Genomic DNA, 19,660 nt, shown 5'->3' with positions numbered 1-19,660 from the left:
CCACTGTAGATTTATATATTAGTATAGATTTCTTGTACGAATTCAACTTATTCGTATTAAAAGAAAAAAAAATACAGGAGATTTTGGGATTTTAATTTCAAATCATATGTTAAATTTAGTTTGATGGAAAGCAATTATTATTGATCAACACACTCAGTACGAAATTGAGATAAAAAGATAAGGTAAAATAAAACAAACCGAATATATTTCTGGTTATTGCTCACGCTGTTTTTTTTTTTAAATCTTTTATTAATACAGGAATACGGATATATTTAAATTATATTATTACACACGAATTTTATACAAAAGTTTTATTTTACTTAAATTAACTTACAAAATACTTATAATTCTCTTATAACTGTTTATAACTAACATATGTTGTGTTTCAGCTAAAACCGATCGATTTGTTTATAGAGGCACTCTGAGCCCTCAACCGAATCTCAATTCATAGCATTCGGAATTGGGTTTCAACTAAAATCATTCGTCATTATCCTTAAATTAGCTGGGTCGGCCATTTTGATTCGGGTATCTTAAGGCCTGTGCATTAGCCAATCTAGCGGACATAGGGTCATAAATAGCGCTGCGACCGCCAGCCATTATCGATTCTTGCCGGTTATGCGATATATTTAAACGGTTTTCGGCGATTTTTGACGCGCTCAGAAACGCCGATGTTTGGGATTGGTGCAGGTTCCCGGGTAAAGGCTGGGTCCGCTCCAAGCGGTATTGCAAGCCGTTTTGTTTCTCCATTTGATGGTGTTGCGTTCTGACCGCGAAACGGTTCACGTGGACCGGTATGGGCACAACGATTTTCGTGCCGTTAGCGTTTTTACCGGAATGGCTTCCGGACGCCAGACCGGCCTTGACTCGTTTCCATTTGGCGCGGCGATTTTGAAACCATATCTTCACCTGGAATATTAAAGGCTGGTTAAATAGACTTTCGCGTCGCGGACACAGAGGCGGCATTAAATATGGCGCAGATGAATTAACCTATTATAATTACTGATGGTAGGACGTATTGTGAGCCTGCACGGGTAGGTATCACCACTCTACCTATTTCTGCCTTGAAGCAGTAATGCGTTTCGGTATGACAGGAATGACAGCCGTTGTAACTATACTGAGACTTTAAAACTCATGCCTCGAGGTGGGTGGCGGCATTTACGATGTAGATGTCTATGGGTTATTATAACATCGGGTAGGTCGTGAGCTTGTCCACCCAAAATGAAATATTTTTTTTTATCTCAGCCTATAACTGTCCACTGGTGATCATAGGCCTCTGCAATCGATCTCCAGTGCGGCCGGTCCGTTGCCATCAAGCCTAACCCAGCGATTTTCGCTAGGTCGTCTGTTCATCTGGTAGGTGGCCGTCCCACATCGCGCTTGCCAATACGCGGTCTTTCTTATTGTCATTTTCGACTTTTACAAGCAATTTACTAAAACCTCAAGATGTTTTAGTTCCTTACTGAAACAAAACTTAAAATAGACGGTAGTTGCGATTAAGCCGTTTATTTGGTTTTGATTGAAACCAACGTGGCTTTCAGACGGGCGATTTATTAGATCGACAGAGTTAAGCTAAAACAGCTCAACCGATTGCGGTTGTCAATTGCACTGTCATAAGCCTCTTTTTTCCCCTACCTATGCTGATAGACTTGAAAGGGTATATCAGCGTTACCCTAGCGTGTAGGTGAGCTCTCTGGGCTTAAGCTGGGGATGTTGCTAAGACTGGCCCTAGCAAGAGCAGTGCTTTGCAGAATCTACCGCCGGATCGGAAACGTGACCCGCTGAGTAGATCCGGCGAGAAACTCAGTGGGCTATAGACCCCGTGGAGCTTCTCCAACGCAGCCGTAGGTATACCGGCACGGCGATAATTACGACAATTTACATGCAAAACGCTCTGTTAGTCCTCACGCTGGCGGGACCACGCCCATTGCGTCCATTATTATTCTGCTTAAGAATTTATCTGTGCTTGTATCACGGTTTACAAAATGTGCGTGTCGTAAATTGTATTCGTGAGCGGTTTTCGGGCGTTAACATTTTAATAGTCATCCATTCTGCGACATCAGATCGAAATCCGGCATAAACTTAGATTGGGCTATTCAAGATAATCATGGAGGTTAATTATTTCTGAACTTCGAAGATGAAGGTTTACGAGCAATAGCACCCGCGTTGTAGAAGGGTTCGTATCTTTCAGTCGAAGCCACTAAAATTGTTTCCTTAACATCAGTTTCGTAGGAGCTATATTATTTTTTTAAATCAAATCCCTTAAGTGCATTTTCGAACCAACGATTCGTAGAACTATTCTGCCTATCACGGGGAACCGGAGACCACGATTGGCCTCCAGTTTGAAATTCAAATTTATCTCAAGTTTGAATGATTTTTTTTATTGCTTAGATGGGTGGACGAGCTTACGGGCCCACCTGGTGTTGAGTGGTTACCGGAGCCCATAGACATCTACGACGTAAACGCCGTCACCCAGCTTGAGACATGAGTTCTAAGGTCTCACTTGTAACTACAGCTGCCCCGCCCTTCAAAACGAAACGCATGACTGCTTCACGGCAGAAACAGGCAGGGTGGTACCTACCCGTGCTGACTCACAAGACGTCCTACCACCAGTAAGTCACTGCAGATTCCTGTTGAGTGAACTTGGTGAGTGATTGATTAACGGTAAGCCTGCAAACGGACCTGCACTTCGCTGAGTTTTAGGGCCGCAGCAATCTGCGACCTCTCCGTAAGGCTGAGGTATTTCTTAGCGTGGAACTCCCTCTCCAGTTCTAGAAGCTGTTCGGAAGTGAAAGCCGTTCTTCTTCTCCGCGCCTTGTTCTCTCGTGGGGTGTCCGTGCTGGAGTCCTCTTGGTCTGGTTCCGAGTCGTTGCCTAGAAGAAAGGAAATATATTAGATTACTGATAGTAGGACCTCTTGTGAGCACGCACTGGTAGGTACCACCACCCTGCCTATTTCTGCCGTGATGCAGTAATGCGTTTCGATTTGTAGGGTGAAGCAGACATTGTACTGCAAGCTCAGAGCTCGTGTCTCGAGGTGGCGGCAGTTATAAGTTAAGACGAAGTAGGCTCGTTCACCCGTGAAAGATTTAACAAAAAGGGTATCTTGTTCTGATACAAATTTTACCTAATTCAGCTGGTGACTTAATATTTTCATCGGTCATCGCGTGACTTGGTCATAATTAAAATTAATCTTACGATTAAATCTCGCATTTATTATTATTTTATAATATTTCCGAAATTTCGAAGCCGTTGTAACTATACTGGGATCTTAGAACTCATCTCAAGGTGGTGGCGGCATTTACGTCGTAGACGTCTATGAGCTGCGGTAACCACTTAACACCAGATAGGCCGTGAGTTCGTCCACCCATCTAAGCAATAAAAAAAAGGGAGAAAGGATTTATTTTACATATTATTTCCTATCAGATGTTGCCACGATAATGCCTTTGTTAAATTCAATTTAGATATGTCAATACAAGAATTGCGCATATATTTGGTGAAGCAGTTTATATCTATAGATTTTATTATGGGAAAAATCGTCTTAATTCGCTTGGACCAATCCTCAAGTGAGATAGGTTCAATTAGATATAGTCTTGAACCATAATTAATTGTATTTACTTTTGTTTCCACGAGCCGTAGTCGTAACTAAATCTACTTTTACGATTTAATTTGATGTTTTTATCTATACTAATATTATAAAGAGGAAAGATTTGTTCGCACCAACGATTTGTATAACTATTCTGCTTATCACGGGGAACTGGAGACCACGATTGGCCTCCAGTTTTAAATTAAAATTTATCTCAAGTTTGAATGATTTTTTTTTTATTGCTTAGATGGGTGGATGACCTCACAGCCCACTTGATGTTAAGTGGTTACTGGAGCCCATAGACATCTACAACGTAAATGCGCCACCCACCTTGAGATATAAGTTATAAGGTCTCAAGTATAGTTACAACGCCTGCCCCACCCTTCAAACCGAAACGCATTACTGCTTTACGGCAGAAATAGGCGGGGTGGTGGTACCTACGCACGCAGACTCATAAGTGGTCCTACCACCAGTAATTAGGCAAATTATAATTTTGCGGGTTTGATTTTTATTACACGATGTTATTCCTTCACCGTGGAAGTTAATCGTGAACATTTGTTGAGTGCGTATTTCATTAGGAAAATTGGTACCCGCCTGCGGGATTCGAACACCGGTGCATCGCTTCAACACGAATGCACCGGACGTCTTATCTTTAAGGCCACGACGACTTCGACGATTATATCTTCAGGTAAAAGTTTTTGGGGTATCATTGGCTAAGTGAACCTTTAAAGCGAAATCTAGCAGATATTCCGTTAACATAATCAGAATAAGGAATAGACGCCATTTGATAATTTCCAAAAACCAAGCCCTGAGCAGTCGGATGGATAGTGTAACGCTATAACCGCGGGTCAAATGGCCGATAAAAAGAGATGGCCGCCGCATCAGCGCCACGCCTTCGTTCTGTTCGCTAATTTAATGACTCGACGCTTTTTTTTAGGCCATCCGTAAAAGCTTAGGGGAAAGAACTTTTATGATTTGTACGGGAAAGTTTTGCTGGTCGTTTTTTTTTTTTGAGATTTAATGTAATCTTTGTTCGGCGTTCGGGATGGGTTTTTTTTCCCTACCTATGCTGATAGCCTTGAGAGGCTTTATCAGCTTCGCCCTAACGTGTAGGTGAGCTGACGGGGCTCAAACCGGAGTGTTTGCTTACACTGGCCCTAGCAAGAGCAGCGTACCACCGGATCGGAAACGCGACCCACTGAGAAGATCCGGCGAGAAACTCAGTGGGCTGTGTCTGTGGGTTAAAGGGGAATGGTGATATTGGGTTTTGTTATTTTATCCACGTCCAGTCCACAGACATATGAGCCTGTGGTCCAAAGTTAAGCGATTAGCTTAAGAAATTATGTGGTCAATTCACTGAAATAGTTAATGAACATTTTAATCTTTTTTACAAGCTTTTATCAGCTCGTTATGTGGATGTTACTGGTGGTAGGGCCTCTTGTGAGTTCGCACGGGTAGGTACCACCACCGCGCCTATTTCTGCCGTGAAGCAGTAATGCGTTTCAGTTTGAAGGGTGGGGCAGCCGTTGTAACTATACTTGAGACCTTAGAACTTATATCTCAAGGTGGGTGGCGCATTTACGTTGTAGATGTCTATGGGTTCTAGTAACCACTTAACCCCAGGTGGGCTGTGAGCTCGTCCACCCATCTAAGCCATAAAAAACGGTGGTACGACGTCTTGTGAGTCGGCACGGGTATGTACCACCGCCCTGCCTATTTCTACCGCGAAGCAGTAATGCGTTTCGATTTGAAGGATGGGGCAGCCGTTGTAACTATACTGAGACTTTAGAACTCATATCTCAAGGTGGGTGGTGGCATTTACGTTGTGGATATCTATGGATATCTATATATCTACAACGGCCGTCTGGTGTAGTGGTAAGTGACATGGTCACTACACAAGGGGGTCGCGCGTTCGAATCCCGCCAAGGGAAGATATTTGTATGATAAATATAAATGTATTTTCCAGGGTTATGGATGTATATTAAATATATGTATGTGTATAATAAAAATCTTACATTTATATCCGCTATATGGTACCTGTAACACAAGTTCTTTACGAACTTATCACGGGACCAGTTAACGCGGCGTGATTGTTAGTAAAATATTTATGGGCTCCGGTAACCACTTAGCACCAGGTGAGCTGTGAGCTTGTCTACACATCTATGCAATAAAAATAAAAAATCATTTAAGCTAATTAGCCTTTCATCTGTCGATATCAAGATGCGTGATAAGTAAGCTTTAAGACTCTACGTTATAAATCGTTTATCAAATAACTCAGTTTTAGAGAGTGACAAGTCGATAAGAGAATAATAATAATAATATAATAATAATAATACTACAGCCGAAACACAAATCACACTTACACCAGACACTCAACAGGAATCAGCAAGAAGTGTTTTGCAGGACATGCTACCTGCAACCACCCTTGCTGGCAGAAACAGGCAGCGAATGAAGTGGACGGACGAAGTAAATAAACAACTGCTTCGCTGCTATTACACGGTTACAAATTGCGAAAGTAATCTTACAGGATATCGCCTAGCACTCTACACGAAATTCATTGACATATACCCAGACCTTCACATAATATCAGAACAACGTTTAGCAGATCAGGTGCGAGTTATACAACGCAATAATAGAATCAACCGGACTCATTGCAAAATCATTACACACATCGCTCTCAGAACTTGATCTTAATAAATATTCATACACCGCTTTACAAAAATCTGTAATAATCGACACCTGTTCCATAGTGCGACGATTCCTTACGTCCACTACTCAAACCCCTACAACACTACACAATGAACCAACTCACTTGGCGTAAGCCCGTGCTAGGTTCACACTTACCACCATTAGCTGAGAAAAAAAATATAGCCATAATAATAATTTATTTATTAATCTTAAAAATATTTACACATACTTACTGTAATACTTGAATATTTATCATTTTAACTCAATTCCCTAATTGTCTGATAAGGAGATATAATTCCGGGTGTACCCCTACCTTTTGGAGCTGAGGTTCCGATAAAGTCGATATTAATATTTGCTGGTTTCTTGATCATAACAATTTGGGTTTACCAATGATTTTTTAAGGCCGGATATGATTCAATGCGTAATAATGTAATGTACATTTTATTCTCTAACAATAAGTTCTTGTTTTGATTGATTTTGAATGAGACTCTAAGTGTCAACCTAAGCAAAGAGTTTTAACAAGTTTCAGTGAAGTCCATCTAAAATCACCTTCTTAGTGGGAATTCTTTTTTTAAATTAACTCTGCCGCTGCCGGTCGCAAGATCGGATGAGAAAAGAGGAGGGTTGTGTTGGAACTCGTCCTTTCTACCGCAAAACAGCCAATGCCGAAAGTCTGGCAGTGGTTAATTAGCCCGACCCAAATAAGGCTTCCGCGGCCTCGAAAGACTAAATCTCTTCCAAAAGCACCGCCATGGAAGGACGAGGGAACCCACCATACGTATTTACCCAAGAAAGCCTCATAAGTTCACGACACTTAAGCATTAAGGATTATCGAAGCCAGGATGAGGAGTGGGAATTAAACGTATTAAAACAAAGACAGTAATAAAACAAACCAATAAAACCCATTAACAATACATTACAACTCAAATAGAGACATTTACATGTGCAATCGTGCATTTCCACGAATATCGGCTCCCATAAAACGACCCCTTTCAGTAAATAAATACATTTATTCCTTATGGCCGAGTCGACAACGATTGACAGTTATCGAGAGCGCCAAATGAATTGTAAAGACATTACAGATTTAATACAGCACACAAAAATGTGACTACCTTCGATTATGACTACGACATTAAAGTCGAAATTCCTACGACCGAGACGCAAAATCAAGATGGCGTCGTCGCAAAGCCGAGTTCCCGCCGCGGAGCCGCGTTCTGAATTTGTAAAATTTCGAATTCGGAACGCATTCGGGCCGGCGGCGGCGAGTTAAATCGCTCGTGAACGTTAAAATGCAGTTTCATTAGAAAACGATATTTATCGGTCGATATCGGTAAACGGACATCACTATATTTGAGTCACGTTCCGGTTGTTGTTGGCGGGAAACTCTGGAGCTGTGGCGCGTTCGTGCTATGTGTCTGGAGAGCACATTTGTGTGGCGTTTTTTTTTTTTAAGTAATACTTCTTTAGGCACGTTATGAATATTTTTTTTTCTTAGATGGGTAGACGAGCTCACAGCCCACCTGGTGTTAAGTGGTTACTGGAGCCCATAGACATCCACAACGTAAATGCGCCACCCACCTTGAGATACAAGTTCTAAGGTCTCAATTAGAGTTACAACGGCTGCCCCACCCTTCAAACCGAAACGCATTACTGCTTCACGGCAGAAATAGGCAGGGTGGTGGTACCCACCCGCGCGGACTCACAAGAGGTCCTACCACCAGTAATTACGCAAATTATAATTTTGCGGGTTTCATTTTTATTACACAATGTTATTCCTTCACCGTTGAAGTCAATCGTGAACATTTGTTGAGTACGTATTTCATTACAAAAATTTGTACCCGCCTGCGGGATTCGAACATCGGTGCATCGCTCAACACGAATGCACCGGACGTCTTATCCCTTAGGCCACGACGACTTCAAATTGATGAGAGTGAAATTTTACGATGCGCGCGCACCGTGACACAAAATTAACAGAAATGAAGTTGCCCACAAGTGCTCCAATACAATTGAGGTTAACTATCCGTATGTATTATTTAGTAATATAAATGACAAAATTATTATTTAATATAATTCATACTAAATATTATTAAATTATTAACGTTAAAAATTTATTATTAATTATTTAATATTAAAAAAAAATAAAAAAAATATATAAATATTAAGTATAACTTCTTACGCGCTTACATAAGTACACGCATCCTTTTTTTTTCGATTTTTTTATTGCAGCTATTGGCATGTATCCGATTGAGTGAAAACCGTTACAGCATTGTATGATTATTGGTGGTAGGAGGCGTATTATGAGCTCGTACCGGTAGACTTACTGGTGGTAAGACATCTTGTGAGTCCGCTCGGGTAGGTACCACCACCCTGCCTATTTTTGCCGTGAAGCAGCGTTTCGGTTTGAAAGGCGGGACAGCCGTTGTAACTATACTGAGACCTTAGAACTTATATCTCGAGGTGGGTAGCCGCATTTACGTTGCGGATGTCTATAAGCTAACCAGATGGGCTGTGAGCTCATCCACCCATCTATACAATAAAAATAAAAATAAAAGATCCAGCACCCTTCTGTCGTGGGTGCCGGCTTGAAGAGTTCGATAGTAGTGACGGCATCCACACTGTCTACCTACATAATGACCGTCTGAATACATTTAAGCACTTAAGTTTTTTTTATCTGTTCTTCTCTGCACTGTTTCTTTTTGGATCATTCACTAAACAACATTCACACGAAATTCTATTAGAAATAAGTAATTTATATTTTCCATTTTTGCTGCGGTAATCACTCAAAAACAAGTTTATTAGCTATTAGCAAATATATTAGCTATTATAATAATATTATAATAAATAGTAAAGCCTTTTTATTTCCAGTAAATTTATATAACTTAAAATCTATGTATGTGGTAGTTTTTTTTTTTCATATAGTTTTTATCACTTACTTAATATAATTAGTAGTATTTAGCTATTCAAAGGGGGAACGCTGCCAGTATCTTCGAAACCTTGCCTAAAGGGACTCCTTTTAATAATATATTTTAGTTATTAAATTATTATTCTTATTACTTATTAATATTATTTTAATATTATTAATTATGTTTACTTAATATTATGTAGTTATTTAATGTACCGGAACTCCAGATTGGGTGAAGGCCTCCTCCAGATTAGCTATTATATTAGGTTAGTATCAATCTTACTAATATTATAAACGCGAAAGTTTGTAAGAATTTATGGATGTAGGTATGTTTGGCACTCTTTCGCGCAAAAACTACAGGATGGATTACGATGAAACTTTATAATAATATAGCTGACACATCTGAATAACATTTAAGCTATAATTTATAAAGATATAGTATGAATTACCCAAAATATAACGATAAGTGTCAAGTAAGTAGGAAAAAAATCCGCCATCTTATTTTCTTAATCTACACATATAAATAAAATTGGAGTGTCCGTTTGTAATGTTGAAATAACCGCTTTTTACTACATGCATATGAATATAATTACGGTACATAAAACAAAAAAACATTTTTTACAATTTTTGTATGCCTGTTTGTTTGTTCCTGGTTGCTAATCTGTTGCTAATCTCTGGAACGGCTGGACCGATTTTGACGGGACTTTCATTGATAAGTAGCTGATGATATAAGGAGTAACTTAGTCTACTTTTTTTAGCCTAGCTTCGCCCCGCGTCGTCACCCACGGTACGACAATAACCGCGGGTAAAATTGCGGGCCCGAGCTAGTCAATAATAAATTAAATGCTCCCGAAGCGGGGGCGGGTCGCTGGTAGTCATATTGAAGAACAGCTTTTCATCTTTTTAGGTAACGATATTAGAAAGAAATTGTAGCGTAATAGTTTTCTGGAAAGGAAATGTACACTTTGTCACTATTGATTTCAGTTTTTGTAAAATTCCGCTTGAGCGTTTCTTTTTTCCCTTGCAGGCAGACGAGCATACGGCCCACCTGATGGTGAGTGGTTACCGTCGCCCATGGACTTCAGCAATGCCAGGGGCAGAGCCAAGCCGCTGCCTACCGCTTAATACTCTCCACAAGCCTCGTTTGCAGAAGGACATGTCATAGCGCTCGGGAAACACCGTGGAGGGGAGCTCATTCCATAGCCGGATGGTACGTTACATAAATTAAGGAGTAAAGAGTTATAAATCGCCGAGATGTTAAAATAATAACGATTACGCATCGATATATCGTCTTCTCGCATAAAAAACTGTATAATCTCAAAACTTACTAATTTTACAGGAGAGTGTTTTAAAGGTTTAACATGTGGTATTTTAAATATTAATAACCTTTGCAACATTTTTTTTTTTTTTTTAACAGTTACATTATCTGTCTTTTAAAGTAAGATAAAATTAAGGAAAACCAATAAAAAAAAAATCAAACTAATCCACACTCTTTTAAACAGTATTTATGAGAAAAATACTGGTGTTAGATACCAAATGATTCCGCATATTAACTCAATATCGATATATTTTTGGAAATTGTAGACTTTTAATGTGAAAAGACGATATGTATGTCTTGGTTGATCGATAAAGTCACATCACTATTTATGTCACGTACCGCTTAAAATCGTTCGAATTTTTATTTTGTAGAAATTCTCTCGTAGACTTGATTAAACTAGTGGTCCCGCAGTAGTCGAAATTCGACTATAATTAATTGGAATTGTAAGTTTGTACTCTATTATGATTGTATTTTATACTTCTATAATCACAAATTTCGCCAAGACTACACTATAAAAAAATATTAACAAAGACAAACAATATTTAATCTATTCTCAATTTGACAACAGACGTCAAGAACAAAAGTTTGACAATAAATAGTATGCATGCGTGTGTGCGTCAAATACATGGTATGTAGTGTGTGTAATATTTTCTTTATTGATTTAATGTATCTTGTATGCATTATTTAAAAAAATATTATCATTGTGCACTTCTTCTCTATATTCTCTATAAGTGTGCAAAATTTCATACTCCTCCGTCCGCGCAATTTTCGTAAAAAGGGATACTAAGTTTTTGCTTCACGTATTAATATAACTAGTCAGGTCATAAGTATTGTCACACAGTAAAAACTTTTCTTTTAGAATGCTGACCACAAAAAAGTTTATTGAATTCGAATCTCGAATTATTCATGAAAATAAAAATGTATACTTTTAGAAATTTTACTCATTTTTAAATATGGAGTGGACGCTTAAAGAAGACCGTGTTGCAGTTATTGCGTTGCATCGTTGCGGTTACGCGCCAATTCAAATTTTTAACATACTGAAAAATTTGAATATAACCAAAAGATTCGTTTATCGTACCATCAAACGATATAATGAAGACTCTAGTGTAGATTACAGGTCAAGAAGTGGTCGCCCTCGGTCTGTTAGGACTCCAGCAGTGATAAAAGCTGTGAAGGCGCGATTTCAAAGAAATCCCAAACGTAAGCAGAAACTGTTGGCCCTTCAGATGGGGTTAAGCAGAACCACGGTGAAAAGGGTGTTAAATGAAGACTTAGGGCTTCGGGCATATCGAAGAAAAACAGGACATCGTTTGAATGCTCGTCTAATGGACCTGAGACTGAAGAGATGCCGCGCTTTGTTGAAGCGGTACGCGGGAAAAAAATATCGGGAAATTCTTTTTTCGGGTGAAAAAATTTTTACCGTAGAAGAGAGCTACAACAAACAAAATGATAGAGTGTACGCACACAGTAGTGAAGAAGCGAGCAACCGTATTCCGCGTGTCCAACGAGGTCATTTTCCATCCTCGCTCATGGTATGGTTGGGAGTTTCTTATTGGGGCTTAACAGAGGTACATTTTTGTGAGAAAGGTGTAAAAACGAATGCAGTTGTGTATCAAAATACAGTCCTGACGAACCTTGTGGAACCTGTTTCTCATACCATGTTCAATAACAGGCACTGGGTATTCCAACAAGATTCGGCGCCAGCTCATAGAGCGAAGAGCACACAAGACTGGCTGGCGGCGCGTGAAATCGACTTCATCCGGCACGAAGACTGGCCCTCCTCCAGTCCAGATTTGAATCCGTTAGATTACAAGATATGGCAACACTTGGAGGAAAAGGCGTGCTCAAAGCCTCATCCCAATTTGGAGTCACTCAAGACATCCTTGATTAAGGCAGCCGCCGATATTGACATGGACCTCGTTCGTGCTGCGATAGACGACTGGCCGCGCAGATTGAAGGCCTGTATTCAAAATCACGGAGGTCATTTTGAATAAACTTTAGTGTCATAAGAATCTATGTTTTGTTAAGTTCATTTTGGTATATGAATGGTTATATAATGAATAAACTTGTTTCAATTATTTTACATTAAACATGTGACAGAATTTATGACCTGACTAGGTATAGATTTGATTAAATACAATTTAAATGGTGCAAGTTTTAGTCTCTACTAGCGACCCGCCCTCGCTTCACTTCGGAAACATTAAATTTTAATATTGATAGGCGAAGCCCGCCATGTTGCGCGCGGTACGACAATAACTGCGGGTGACGCTGCAGGGCGAAGCTAGTCTAAAAAAGTAGCCTAAGTTACTTCTTATATCATCAGCTACCTGTCAGTGGAAGTCCCGTCAAAATCGGTCCAGCAGTACCAGAGATTAGCCGGAACAAACAGACAAACACAGACAGACAAAAATTAAAAAATGTTATTTTGGTGTATTAAGTAAGTACCTCTTGTGAGTCCGCACGGGTAGGTACCACCACCCTGCCTGTTTCTGCCGTGAAGCAGTAATGCGTTCCGGTTTGAAGGGTGGCGCAACCGTTGTAACTATACTGAGACCTTAGAACTTATACCTCAAGGAGGGTGGCGCATTTACGTTGTAGATGTCTATGGGCTTCGGTAACCACTTCACACCAGGTGGGCTGTGAGCTCGCCCACTAATATATGCAATAAAAAAAATCTTAAGTATTAACCCTTTAGAGAGGTGATGGGATCACTTTGTTTGGGGAGACAGTTGCCTCTCAAGTACTAAGGATTACTATTGTAAGGTTTGTTGTAAAATAATTAAATTTAATTTAACATTTCACAGTTAAGGCAATTTTCGGATTGCCAAATAGCAAGACTGTTGATGGGAGCAACGGCAGTAGTGGGGACGTGACATAATAAAAAAAGGCGGTAATCAGAAAAAACAGGACAGAAAACAGTGTATTGAGTAGTGAGTAGATATCTAAAGATTGTACATGTGGAGTTAATAAAGCAATAGGTACATAATTAAGTGAACTATGGTACTTCCTCCCGCCCCGGTTCAGCTGCAGCTTCAGCAGAAATTACAAAAAAGCAGAAGTATTCGGGTTTGGGGTCTTCTTATTCTTTTTTGCCTTTCGCGGTTGAGACGATGGGCCCTTGGGGCCCTGAAGCAAATAAATTTTTAACAGAAATCTCCAAACGCTTGATGGAGGTTACACATGATGCTAAGGCTGGCTGGTACTTTGCACAGAGAGTGAGTCTGGCTGTCCAACGAGGCAACGTAGCCTTGGAAACTGTGCCTCCTTCAAGCGCGTTGGAAGATCTGTTCTACTGTGTGGGTTGATTTATGTTAAATTATTTTGATTTGACTTTTTGTTAATAAATGGAATAAAAATAAAAATAATAATACAAAAAGTGAACTACTGGTGTATTATTTCCTGACTGTTGGAAGCGGAGTCTTACACTATTAACTCTCTTATTAGGAGGTTACATACCTTGATAATGTCGTTGGCTTTCTTCAGATTTTGTTTAAATCTATTTCTATCTTTAAAAGGGGTTATACTGGGTGTTAGAAGACCGCTTCCGCAAACGAACACAAACTATAGTAGTACTAATGACACCTTTGATGATGGGACGGAAAAAATATTGATCCTGATTAAAAAAAATCATATTTTTAATTAATTAGCATTATTTATCATGTTAGTACAGCTAAATGAAACGATAGTTTCATAAAAAAATACATAACTAAAATAAAAAACCAGCAAATGAAAAAGAAAATTTCCGTCCCATCATCAAATGTGTCATTAGTACTATCGTTAGTCTCCGTTTTCGGAAGAGGTCTCCTAACACCCAGTATAGGTTTTTCGCTGCGTGTGCTGTATTAAAGACATTTCAACCCGATCATCGTTCTCGTCGAACCCGTCGCTTGCGACGAAGGGCTCGACGAGTAAATTAACCCACAGACACAGCCCACTGAGTTTTTCGCCGGATCTTCTCAGTGGGTCGCGTTTCTGATCCGCTATCAGATTAAGTAGGAAAAAAATAATCAGATTTTGAAACTCTTTTGGCGTCTCAGGCCATCATCACTAACAAAGGGCTGTAGAGGATCACCAAGTAGACACTAATGAAGAAGGAGATGCTTACGCGGAAGTGGTATTGGATTGGTCGCATATTGAGAAAGCCCGATACCCACCTACCTATCCAAGAGAGCACTGACTTGGAAAGTGACTGGCAAAAGGTAGAGAGGCTAATAGTTAACTCAATTTTGTATGCAGTTGGAACAGCGCCCCTAGCGGCAAACATAAGCAGATGATCACATTCTTTACAAATATGAGCTAACTTTAACCTCACAGACACAGCCCACTGAGTTTCTCGCCGGATCTTCTCAGTGGGTCGCGTTTCCGATCCGGTGGTGGATTCTGCGAAGCACGGCTCTTGCTAGGGTTAGTGTTAGCAACTTCGTCAGGTTTGAGCCCCGTGAGCTCATCTACTAGTTAAGGTTAGGCTTTTTTTTTTATTACCCTTGTAGGCAGACGAGCATACGGCCCACCTGATGGTGAGTGGTTACCGTCGCCCATGGACTTCAGCAATGCCAGGGGCAGAGCCAAGCCGCTGCCTACAAAATAGCATAGGTAGGAAAAAAGGCATTTCAAAAGTCCTTAGTTTGCGACACATCTCGTACCATATAAGTGACGCCTCTCGATTGAACAAAACGGCAGATGTCAATAGTTCGAAAATCTGTCATTTCACGGATCCGACAATTACACGGTACAGATGCGAATCGCGTACAGAGTTTTGCGACGGGACCTCACCAGGCCTGCACACGATAAACGACCATATGACAAGAGCGGAAAAGCCAGAATTGTTCATCAACATTGTCAAGTAAAATTCTAGGATTTTGAACTCTATTCTTATAGGCGATAGTTTAGTGACGTTTGTTTTTCGTTGCATCCTAGTTGAATGTAGTGGCGTGTAATTTGTCAAGGAGGCGTGACTGATCTTGACGATTTCTGTACATTTTTTTCTTCAAACGGTTTCGCTGTTATTGTACTATTTAATATTGGTAATACTGATATGTGAATACAACTTTTTTCAATTGTGCCTAGACGAGCTTATGTTTCTGGCGTATTTGGTTTGACATCGTTGCAACGCTCCTTCGAAAAAGCGGCGCGACACTATAATCATGGTCGCGTCTAATTACACATCCGACATATACAACGGAATAACGCAAAGCCGCCTTAAACATGTCTTATCGGATCCTCCCGGTCCATTCTTGGTGCTTTTGGTTTTCCAAGCACTGGTCACCTTTCGCGTCGAGTACGACAAAGAGTTCGACGCGCAATCCAGCCCATAGACACAAACATCTGAGTTTCTCACTGGATCTTCTCAGTGGGTCACGATTGCGATCCGGTAGTGGATTCTGCTAAGCACTGCTCTTACTCGCGACAGTTTAAAATTCTCCCAAGTGGCCGTGAGATCACCCATCAGAGCGTAGCTGGAATAAACCCTTTGGATAACCGCAATGAGTGTATTTTTGGAAAAAATTGAAAAAAATGGAAAAAAGTGTATTTTTTTTTAATTGCTTAGGTGGGTGGTCGATTTCACAGCCCACCTGGTGTTAGGTGGTAACTGGAGCCCATAGACATCCACGATGCAAAGGGCGGCATTTGATACCTACCCGCGCGGACTCACAAGAGGTCCTACCACCAGTAATTGCGCAACTTATAATATTGCGGGTTTAATTTTTATTACACGATGTTATTCCTTCACGGTGGAAGTCAATCGTGAAGATTTCTTAACTACGTACTTCATTAGAAAAATTGGTACCCCGCCTGCGGGATTCGAACACCGGTGCATCGCTACATACGAATGCACCAGACGTCTTATCCTTTAGGCCAGAACGACTTCAAAAATAAATACTCAGCGGTGCCTATTATCGGACGCCAAACTACAACTATTAGTACACACAGAATAACACTCAAAAGCCACTGCTGACTCGAATCCCTTAATCGACTTTACGACACCCTCGGGATGATGGACTGCTATTCTAGACAGTGCAGTTTTTTTTATTATCAAAAGATTTCTTTGCGTGTTGAGTTAAATACTCAGTCATCATCATCATTATCCTGCCCTTCTCCCAGTCACCTGGGGTCGGCGCAACATGTTTTCTCCTTCCTTACTCTTCTATCATATACCATTTCTTCGCTCACTCCCCTCTTACCCATATCGTCTTTCACGCAATCCATCCATTTCTTCTTAGGTCTACCTCTTCCTCTATATCCTTCCACATTCATAGTTAGCACTCTCTTACCAACCTCATTTTAAATACTCAGTGTTGCCATAAATTGTTTTTGTTGTAATATAGCAACGTAATTACAATGATTTTAAATGTTCAATGTAAGTTGGTAGGATGATGCTGGCTTGAAAATAAATCATCCGTGGTTCTGTCAAAGAGAGTGCCTGTACGTCATGTGCTAAACAATAAAAGATACAATAAGAAAGGAAACAAAAAAAACCGTCATTTTGTTTCCTAAAACTTACAATATTTCTTACAGCAGCATCCGTTACTTAGTGCCTTTAGTTAATACGCTTTTATTAGCTTCAGACGTATGTTTGTAACGGAATCCTTGAACATGATTTTGACCCCCTCCAAAACGTCAGATTAACTCGAAATTTGGCATACTTATTAAGGACCGATGACAAATCGATATTTAAAAAAAACTTGAAAAAAAAGAAAAAGAAATTGTAATTCAACTAAAAAATGAAAAATAAACAATAGTTTAAAGAAACTCACAAAATACATGCATGGTATCAGTAGTTATAAATATTTTATGAACAGATATGAGTAGAAGGGTTATTTTGATAATATCCTGAAAAGCACCCCACGATTTTTACAATAAAATCATTTTTTCTTACACTATTTTTAATTCAAATTTATTAAAATTTATTTTCTACTTTTTAATATAAAATATATTTTAGGATTGTCTATAAAAGCGTATTTTGTTAGTTTTTTTTACACTATTATTTATATAAAAAAACATTTTAAAATTACGAAGATCGTTCAGAACAGCTTGAATTGACCTTTTAAACGTAGTGGCCAATAAAACAATAATTGTGGGAAAAATCCCCACTGCCTAAGTTATAGAATTAAGGACCTTGTTTCCATTACCTATTCGTTAATAGCCTAAGGGGCTATTCCAACTAAGTCCGGACGGGTAGGTGAGCTCACGGGCACAACCTGAGAGAATTTGCTAATACTAGCCCTAGCAAGAGCAGTGCTTCGCAAAATGTACCACCGAATCGGAATTGCGACCCACTGCGAAGATTTTTAGGACCTCTTATAAGTCCGCGCTGGTGGGTACCACCACCCCGCCTATTTCAGCCGTAAAGCAGTAATGCGTTTCGGTTTGAAGGGTGGGCCAGCCGTTGTAACTATACTGAGACCTTAGAACTTATATCTAAAGGTGTGTGGCGCAATTTACGTTGTAGATGTCTATGGGCTCCAGTAACCACTTAACCAAACCAAAATCCACCAAAATCACGCTTTTTAACCGACTTCAAAAGATACTCTCATACATTAGACAGATACAGAGAAGACTCTCATACATTACTTTAGCGAAACTTTAACCGTCTCCGTAGCTCACGCAGTGGAAGCTCTCAGGAGGAGGAAAAGAATTAAAATCCCGGTTTTGAAACATTCTTTATTGGTGCTCCGCCTGTATTGGTCTTAGCGTGATGTTATATAGCCTATAGCCTTCCTCGATAAATGGGCTATCTAACACTGAAAGAATCAAATCGGACCAGTTGTTCCTGAGATTAGCGCGTTCAAACAAACAAACTCTTCAGCTTTATAATATTAGTATAGATAAAACTAGTCAAATTCATCGACTTTGACCGCGGATCTTTGAATTGTCTTGGATTTTTTTTTTGCTTCGATGGGTTGACGAGCTCACAGTCCACCTGGTGTTAAATGGTTATTGGAGCCCATAGACATGTACGGCGTAAACCCACCTTGAGATATAAGTTCTAAGGTCTCAGTATAATTACAGCGGCTGCCCCGCCCTTCAAACCGAAACGCATTACTGCTTCACGGCAGAAATAGGCGGGGTGGCGGTACCTACCCGCGCGGACTCACAAGAGGTCCTACCACCAGTAATTGCGCAAATTATAATTTTGCGGGTTTGATTTTTTATTACACGATGTTATTCCTTCACCGTGGAAGTCACAGTAATCATGCGTCATAGTGATTGTCATAACATAGCACGGCTGGATGTCACTTGTTTTTGATAAATTAAACATTATTTTACCTATACGTTCGAAAGAAAACGGTATACATTAGGAGATTTGCTTGTTCGTTATTAATAAATTACACGAGAAACGCTTATTAACAATAACATTTTTAAGAGGAATGTAAAAAATTACTGACCTGCCGCATTATCTTCTCCACCGTCACTTTCTTCGCTTCCCACGCTGACAGGGCTGTCTCTCTTCTCCCTGCCCTCCTCTGGGCTTGGCCCGGGACCTGACCCTATAATCCTGGACAGCCACGGCTCGTGGTAGCCAAGCAGGAACGGGAAACTAACGCCATTATTCAAAAACGGCGCGTAATATCGCATCTGATTCAATCCCTCCAATCTATCAGCGTCGTCATCTTCCGAATTCCTAGAATTCTCCGAAATGTTATTCTCGATGTCGATTTCCGGCGACTTCCGGTCAGTACCGATTATAGATTCAATCGAGAAAGGCTTCGGCTGCTTCTTCGTTTGGGTTTCGATTTGCGATTCCATTACTATGTACACGAAATTGGCTTCTCTTTTAAAACTAAATACACATTAGATTCGAAACATATTTGTTAACACTGCACAAGCTGTTTTACAATACTGTTGTCACATAAAATATTTCATTTTAGTTTCTTAATTATTAATAACACAACGGCTGTCCATGTATTTATTGTTTGGTTTTGTTTAAATAGTAACACACGTCATTCCGTCACGACGCGCGCGCCACACTACTGAAGTACTACATTTTCGAGCAAGTCTTCCCGCCACGCCCACATACGGGGTGTTGTCCGAACTTAATATTATTAACGGAAAACCGTTAAGCAAATACGAACCTTATCTTTGAAGCAACAGTAATACTGTAATTATTCAATGATACGTTTAATGAAAGCTAGTTTATTTAAATCTCTAGTCAAAATTTAAGAGCCAAG

The 19,660-nt window shown here is 39.9% G+C and overlaps 1 protein-coding gene across 1 annotated transcript; it reads right to left on the bottom strand.

Moving 5' to 3' along the window:
- Positions 1 to 311: 311 nt before the first annotated feature.
- Positions 312 to 19,369, bottom strand: LOC114252605 (uncharacterized). Its single transcript, XM_028187155.2, has 3 exons — positions 18,878 to 19,369; positions 2,680 to 2,870; positions 312 to 906 (listed from the first exon to the last, which is right to left on the bottom strand). The coding sequence occupies exons 1-3, from the start codon at positions 19,236 to 19,238 to the stop codon at positions 499 to 501; spliced, it is 960 nt and encodes a 319-aa protein (XP_028042956.2). The 5' UTR covers positions 19,239 to 19,369; the 3' UTR covers positions 312 to 498.
- Positions 19,370 to 19,660: the final 291 nt, after the last annotated feature.

Source organism: Bombyx mandarina, chromosome 02 (assembly GCF_030267445.1).
Source record: "Bombyx mandarina strain Sakado chromosome 02, ASM3026744v2".
In the NCBI taxonomy this organism is placed as follows: Eukaryota; Metazoa; Arthropoda; class Insecta; order Lepidoptera; family Bombycidae; genus Bombyx; species Bombyx mandarina.
The sequence above is the reverse complement of the archived record's forward strand: the minus strand, read 5'-3'. Positions and strand labels throughout refer to the sequence as shown.